The 7,843-nt window shown below is 45.1% G+C and overlaps 1 protein-coding gene across 30 annotated transcripts in view; it reads right to left on the minus strand.

Moving 5' to 3' along the window:
- The window catches only part of CLASP2 (cytoplasmic linker associated protein 2), a 177,633-nt gene extending 170,329 nt beyond the window's left edge, over positions 1–7,304 (minus strand). For 9 of the 30 annotated variants that reach the window (XM_077865969.1, XM_077865985.1, XM_077865966.1 and 6 more), the window contains exon 1: positions 6,938–7,300. In XM_077865969.1, the coding sequence (XP_077722095.1) occupies positions 6,938–7,132 (195 nt within the window). In that variant the 5' untranslated portion in view covers positions 7,133–7,300. Of the gene's footprint in view, positions 1–6,937 lie in introns of all 30 variants that reach the window. The other 21 variants (XM_077865958.1, XM_077865956.1, XM_077865951.1 and 18 more) reach the window with 7 other exon arrangements.
- Positions 7,305–7,843: the final 539 nt, after the last annotated feature.

Below are 7,843 nucleotides of genomic sequence, written 5' to 3' on the forward strand. Positions count from 1 at the left end.
TAACAATTTTTAAATAAATTTTTTAAAAATTAACCATCAGTTGGGATGCCTGGGTGGCTCAGTGGTTGAGCGTCTGCCTTTCGCTCAGGGCGTTATCCCAGGATCTGGGGTCAGGTCCCACATCAGGCTCCTTGTGAGGAGCCTGCTTCTCCCTTGGCCTGTATCTTTGCCCCTCTCTCTCTCTGTCTCTCACAAATAAATAAATAATATTTTTTTAAAAAATCAGTAATCCGCCCTTATCTCCAGTTTTGCTTTCCACACCTCAGTTACCAAGGTCAACTTGGTTTGGAAGTAGATAATCCTCATCAGAAGTTCAACAGTAGCCTAACACTATGTTACAATACCTACATCATTACCCTCATTTCATCTCATCACTTCATTCTCCCACATCATAAGAAGGTATCGTACAAGGAGATTTGTAAGAGAGACCACATTCACATAACTTTTATTATAGTATATTGTTATAAATATTATTTTATTATTAATCTCTTATTGTGCCCAACATAAATTAAACTTTATCATAGGTATGTATGCATAGGAAAAACAAACATACATAAATATGTAGGTATTATCTGTTGTTTCTGGCATCTGCTGGGGGGGGGTCTTAAAAATGTATCCCCCATGAATGAGGAGAGATTATTATATGTAGAGAAAACATAAAAGAATCCACAAACTGCAGAAAAAACGTTTTGAATTATAAGCAGTTTGGCCACAAAAATCATTATCCAAAAATGCCATTTCATTTCAATACATCAGCATAGTTTTAAAAATTAAAAAAACACCATTTATACTCTGAGAGTAAATCTAACAAAATGTGCATAAAACCTGCTTGGAGAAAATAATGAAATATTAATGAAAGACATTAAAGAAAAAACCATTATAAGTATAAGTTCCCCAGGAATGCACCTGGCTAGTAAGTCAAGGGCCAAATGTGTTTTAATTTAGATTCAACAAACATTGAGCCTGATATGGGTATAAATGCCGGGAGGTAGGTACATACCGTAATGGGAATCTTAAGAAATTCCAATTCCTTCAATTTTCTCCATAAAGTAAGTAGCAAGTAAGCCATCAGCTGACACTGATGATGGAAGAAGAGATACCAGTAGGTCTGAGGTGGGAGGAAAAGATATAAAATAGTTGTCTACGAGAAAGACTGAAAGAACTAGGAAATATAGTATAATTACCAGTCACCAATTAGAGCCCACTTGAAGGTCAGAAATTTAAATTGAAGTCAGAGGTTTTGTGTTCTTTACCGTCTACCTTTAGTATGAAGGGGGAAAACAGAATTAGGAATGAATGTCAGGGTGTGACTGACCAGGAAATTTAAGCTCAGACTAAAGGGACCATGGGATACTTAAAAGCTAACTAGTTTGAGGTGGTCAAACTCTTTAAGTTGGAGTACTCAAGGAAAGTAACTTACAGGATTTAGAGTTTTAGAATATCACAACTGCCAATAGTAATGCCGCTTGTAATGCCACTAACCACATACCACAGTGGTCTGAACTGGCCATGGTAGCATTCATGGGAAGTCAGGCTGGGACATTCATATACTGAAATCTATTTTATCCCTTACAAATTACTTATAACTTTACATTTTTAATATAGATAGGACATTCGTGTGATTTTTAAAAATTATGTGTAATGAGAAAATGCTCTGCATCACTTGCTGTCAGGGAAATACAAATCAAAACCACAATGAGGTACCACCTCACACCAGGGAGAATGGGGAAAATTAACAAGGCAGGAAACAACAAATGTTGGAGAGGATGTGGAGAAAGGGGAACCCTCTTGCAGTGTTGGGGGGAATGTGAACTGGTACAGCCACTCTGGAAAACTGGGTGGAGTTTCCTCAAAGAGTTAAAAATAGATCTGCCCTACAACCCAGCAATTGCACTGCTGGGGATTTACCCCAAAGATACAGATGCAGTGAAACGCCGGGACACCTGCACCCCGATGTTTCTAGCAGCAATGTCCACAATAGCCAAACTGTGGAAGGAGCCTCGGTGTCCATCGAAAGATGAATGGATAAAGAAGATGTGGTCTATGTATACAATGGAATATTACTCAGCCATTAGAAACCACAAATACCCACCATTTGCTTCAACGTGGATGGAACTGGAGGGTATTATGCTGAGTGAAGTAAGTCAATCGGAGAAGGACAAAGATTATATGGTCTCATTCATTTGGGGAATATAAAAAATAGTGAAAGGGAATAAAGGTGAAAGGAGAAAAAATGAGTGGGAAATATCAGAAAGGGAGACAGAACATGAGAGACTCCTAACTCTGGGAAACGAACAAGGAGTGGTAGAAAGGGAGGTGGGCGGGGGGTGGGAATGACTGGGTGACAGGCACTGAGGGGGGCAGTTGATGGGATGAGCACTGGGTGTTATGCTATATGTTGGCAAACTGAACTCCAATAAAAAAATAAAAAATAAAAATTATGTGTAGTAGGTATTATCTATAAATCTTATTACATTATAAGGGAGATGTTAAAACAGGCCACTGAATCTAACACAGTTCAGAATCACTGCCCTAAACAACTGTCATGCACATATACAAAGAGACAATGTATAAGAATGTTTACAGGGGCAGCCCCCGTGGCTCAGCAGTTTAGCACAGCCTTCAGCCCAGGGCATGATCCTGGAGACCTAGGATCGTGTCCCATGTCGGGCTCCCTGCGTGGAGCCTGTTTCTCCCTCTGCCTGTGTGTCTGCCTCTCTCTCTGTGTGTCTCTCTCAAATAAATAAATAAAATTTATTTAAAAAAAAAAAAAAGAATGTTTACATTAAAAATTAAAAATAGGGCAGCCCCGGTGGCCCAGCGGTTTAGCACTGTCTTTGGCCTGGGGTGTGATCCTGGAGACCCGGGATCAGGTCCCATGTTGGGTTCCCTACATGGAGCCTGCTTCTCCTTCTGCCTGTGTCTCTGCCCCTCTTTCTCGCTCCCCCCTCCCCCGTGTCTGTCATGAGTTAAATAAATAAAATCTTTAAAAAAAAAAAAAAAAAACCAATGGGGACATTCTTTATGGTTAAGTAAAAAGAAAAGGCATGGTCCATATACAAATAGATCCAACAATTTGTATTTAAGCAATCTAAGAAATACTGTATTTTAACAAATGGATGGTTTATAAGAAACAATCGAGGTGAGGCTAACATTAGAATGTGTTTCATCCTTCAAATAGCAAAGGGGCTGTGATTTTGGATTCTGAGAAGACTTGATATCTTAGCACATTACTCAGCTCAGCATTACATAGTTATAATATAAACGCTATTTATGAGGCACCTGGGTGGCTCAGTTGGTCGAGTGGCTGCTTCAGCTCAGGTCGTGATTCTGGGGTCCTAAGATCAAGCCCCACATCAGGCTCCCTGCTTTGCTGGGAGCCTGCTTCTCCCTCTGTCTCTGCCTCTCTCTGTGTCTCTCATGAATAAATAAATAAAATTGGAAAAAAAAAAAACCCTAAATGCTATTTATTTCTCCATTTTTAGAGTCAACTTACTGTTATACTTGCAGATAATATATATAAAAAAGTAGAGCTGACAAATCAAAGGATACTGAAGAGGTTTAGGAAAGTACAGAAAAGGAGTAGGAAAATCTTAACCCCAAGTTCAAGTACTCCTCCATCAATTTGCCAAGTATATGACAGATGCTCAAGAAAAGCAATTATCATTAATTCCTCTCTCTCAACCCAATGGGAGGTCCCAATGGCTCTATCACCAAAGCGTATCTCAAAATCCTCCACTTCCCAACATTGCCATTGCTACCAAACCGGTCTTAGCCACCATCACCTCCCTGCTTCTTTTGTTGCTCCTTTATAGTCCACTCTCCACAAAGCAGCCACCCTCTATATAAAACCATCCACTGACTTAGAATAAAATCCTATAAAGTTCTTTCCATCTGCCTCCCTAATTTAATCTTTCTTAACACATCACTTGTAAACTCTAGCCATGTTGTTCCTCCATAGAACTAGGGCCTCCATATTTGCAATTTCCTTTGCCTAAATCATTCTTCACTCCTATATTTATTTCATTGTCTATATCCAAATTTCACCTCACTTTCTTGACTACATGGATCCTGCCCAACACTCCCTATTCCCTTCACTGCTTTTTTTCCCCAAAGAACTTACCACCTCTAGCACACTACAGATTCTAGTTATTTACCTTTGTGTATTCCTCTACCTCCACTAGAATCTAAGTCCACAAAGGCAAGGATTTTGGTTTTCCCACTACTATATCTGAAGTGCCCAGAAGAGTGCCTGCTCATGGTAGGTCCTCAATGAATACCCAATGAAGCTAAATGAATGAGCTTTACTAGTCTTGTTCACAGCTAGATCCTCAGTATCCAGAATAATACACAGCATATAGCATAATCACTCAAATTTTGGGAAGTAACGATGGTTATGAAGATACTCAAATATAAAGTACTACCAAATGTGAAGGAAATTGCATTTTGTTCAGCATAATTTGAAATTTAAGTACAATTCTCTATTTGTATGTTCAAAAAAATTCCATGATACACTTTTTTTCAAAAGACTTAAATATGTTTTATTGTATCTTGGGTAAAAAATGATGATCTAGCTTGGTAATTTAGTTTATAAAACCCAAATAGGAAACTAATTCAAATGCCCTTTTAAAAACATCAGAAAAGGTTTTACATATAGCATTCAGTAGAAAGAAGAGAACTAATGATTCAAGGAGAAAACAGAATTAATGAATTAATGGCCTTAAGTAGGCAAGAGACGAGGAAATCTAATATTCATGTGGAGGGACTGATACATATAGTAAGTGAGGAAGATAGACCATTCATTCATTGTAATGGAGAAAAGGGTAGAATATATGGCACAACTACAAGAGAGCATATAAATAAAGATGCAGAAGCCTGTGACAGTTTTCTTCTGATTGTGGAAACTGTCTCAGACTACAGTATCTAGTAAGGAGCAAGGAGAGAATGTGTAGTAGTAAAGAGATGAGAACCTGAGTCAGATCCCTCATGGATTCTAATTCTTAAGGACCAGTTGAAAGTCCTAATTCTTAAGGACTACTTCCACACAGCACTGAGTGCTTAAAGACATTAAAGAAAAATTAGGATACTATGGTATCACAGAGGCCAAGAGATGTGTTTCATTCCTTCATTTGACTGGTCAAATGCTATTCACTGATGGTAAAATGGTCCAAAGCCAACTCACCACCGCCAGCATAGAGGTGATGAGATGTTACACGTGCAGAGTGAAATGGGCCAGCATAGAAGGGGACACATTTCACTTGGGAAGGGGAGCAAGCATTACCAAAGAGCTAACAGCCTATGTTGCAACATAAAATCAATTTTCTTGAGTGTGCATATATCCTTAGTGTAAGCAAATTTAGGTTGTTTCTCCCCCAAAAATAATAACCTCCCAAACAGTACTGATATATCATTAAACGTTAACGTTTTCTAAAGTTTAAAAAATAATGAAATGGTATGTAATAGAGCATCCAGGTAGTTAATTCCCATACAGTTTATTATTCTTGTAAAAGTCAACCCCTTCTAAAACTCATGGATTCACCATTAAATCTACATAGTAATTGTAGAGTTTGATTTTCTACTCTCTGAGAATAAAACTTGCAAAGTACAGCCTATTCGCAGGATTATAAGTATAAATTACTTAGAAGAATCACTTCAACCATAGATTTGGGCCAGCATTTTAAAGCAACACTGCCACCAGAAGACTAGAAAGAAAAATAACTGCTAAAAACTACAGTACAAGCTAATTACAGAATATTCACCTGGTCTCAACGTGGCTACTTTACAACCTGCCTACTACCAGCTCTTCAAAAACACTCATTCTTGTGGCTCATAATTATTTTTCAGGATCAGCTCAAACCCACTAAGACACGTTTCACCAGATCACCTACTGGCACACAAGTTTCAAACTGATTCAGTCCTCAACTGCAGCAAAACAAGTTGACAGGGAATGTTCAACTGCTTTCTATCGACAATGAATTAAAAACAAATACATAATGCCCTTGGGTCAGCATCTTTGTTAGATTTAACGGTAAACTTAATCAGGCACTGATTAAACTCTACAGATCCTTTAGAGACAAAGAGCACAACCTTCCAGACTCAAAATTTATAAAAGAAAAAAAGAAACAAGATTAAGTAGGATAAAAAACACATTAAGGATTAACTTGACATACTCTTTTGAACTTAAAAATTAAAATCGTACCTAATGTCCTAGGTCTAGGTAGTGTTTACAAGGTTTGCAAACGCAAAAAGTCTTCGAGCGCTTTGTGTGTGCAAAGTACCAATGATTTTTTAAATAGGTGATCAAACATTGTGTCCTAATGCCAAATAACTCCGCACTGTGTCCCGAAATCGCTGAATCTGTCACTGTTCACAAGTGAGGGAAAAACTCGGTCGTGGTGGGAACCTGCGCCCAGGGCGGCGGTGGGGGCGCGACCCCTGACCCTCAGGTCCCCCCCCCCGCCCCCCCGCCGGGCGGTCCCGAGGGCCGGCGCACCGGGGAATGGGGAGGGGCCTCCAGGGACCCCTGACCCTCAGGTCCCCCCCACCCCCCCCGCCGGGCGGTCCCGAGGGCCGGCGCACCGGGGAATGGGGAGGGGCCTCCAGGGACCCCTGACCCTCAGGTCCCCCCCACCCCCCCCCGCCGGGCGGTCCCGAGGGCCGGCGCACCGGGGGATGGGGAGGGGCCTCCAGGGACCCCTGACCCTCAGGTCCCCCCCACCACCCCCGCCGGGCGGTCCCGAGGGCCGGCGCACCGGGGGATGGGGAGGGGCCTCCAGGGACCCCTGACCCTCAGGTCCCCCCCACCCACCCCCCCCCGCCGGGCGGTCCCGAGGGCCGGCGCACCGGGGGCTCACCCCGCAGGTCACGCACGCCGGGGATTAAAGGGCCGGCCGGGAGGGCGTGCCCCGTCCGCCGCGCCGCCGCCGCCGCCGCCTACCCGGTAGTTGCTGGAGCCCACCCAGCCGGTGAGCGCGTCGACCGTCTCGCCCAGGCGGCCCAGGTCCTTCTCCAGGTCCGGGATGGCGCCGGGGGCGCTGAGGTAGAGCAGCAGCTTCTGGCCGACCTGCAGGCGGCCGCCGACGTCCTTCTGCTGCACCTGGGCGCTGAAGTACTCCATGCTGCGGGGCTCCATGGCCGCCCGCCCGGGAGGAACCAACTTTCTGCGAGCGCCGCCCAGCCGCCAGTGCGGGGCCCCCGGGAGCGGGCGGGGAGCGCTCCGTCCGGCCGACACAAGGCTCGCGGGGCGCGGCGAGCGGCGGGACCGGCGCCAGGCGCTGCGCGGCCCCCAAACTAGTCAAACTCGGCGCCCCCCGCCACCCAGCCCGCTTTAGAGGCCGCGGCGGCCGGTGACGTCAGCACGCGCGTGTCGTCAGCGCGACGCCGGCTAGCGCCAGGTCTGCGGACTGCTGCCTCCCGGCGGCGGCGGCGGCGGCGGCGGCGGCGCCGCCAGGGCGGGCGGGCGGGCGTGGTGGGAGCGCCGGCGGGCCCGGGGGCGGCGGGGCGGCGGGGCGGCTGGGCGGCGGGGGACCCCTGGCGGGGCTGGGAGCCCCAAAGGTCGGCATCTTCCGAAGGCTGGCAGTGTCGGGCCCCGGGCCCCATCCCTGCCACCCCGAGATAGAGAACGCCTCCGAGCGTGCTGCTGCGTTACCTCCTCCGTACCGGGGAAAGTTCCTGGTCCTGGGTAATCCCCTTCCCGGTCTCCACACTCGTCGTCGTCGTCGTCGTTGTTGTTTTCAACTTGTAAGAATTCACTTCCTCAAAAGAACACCCACGACCTCTGCTTCCAGCCACCGTTATTGGTTGGGTCACCGTGTAATTTGTTTTGTTTTGTTTTTAACTGAGC

Source organism: Canis aureus, chromosome 22 (genome assembly GCF_053574225.1).
Source record: "Canis aureus isolate CA01 chromosome 22, VMU_Caureus_v.1.0, whole genome shotgun sequence".
Taxonomy (NCBI): Eukaryota; Metazoa; Chordata; class Mammalia; order Carnivora; family Canidae; genus Canis; species Canis aureus.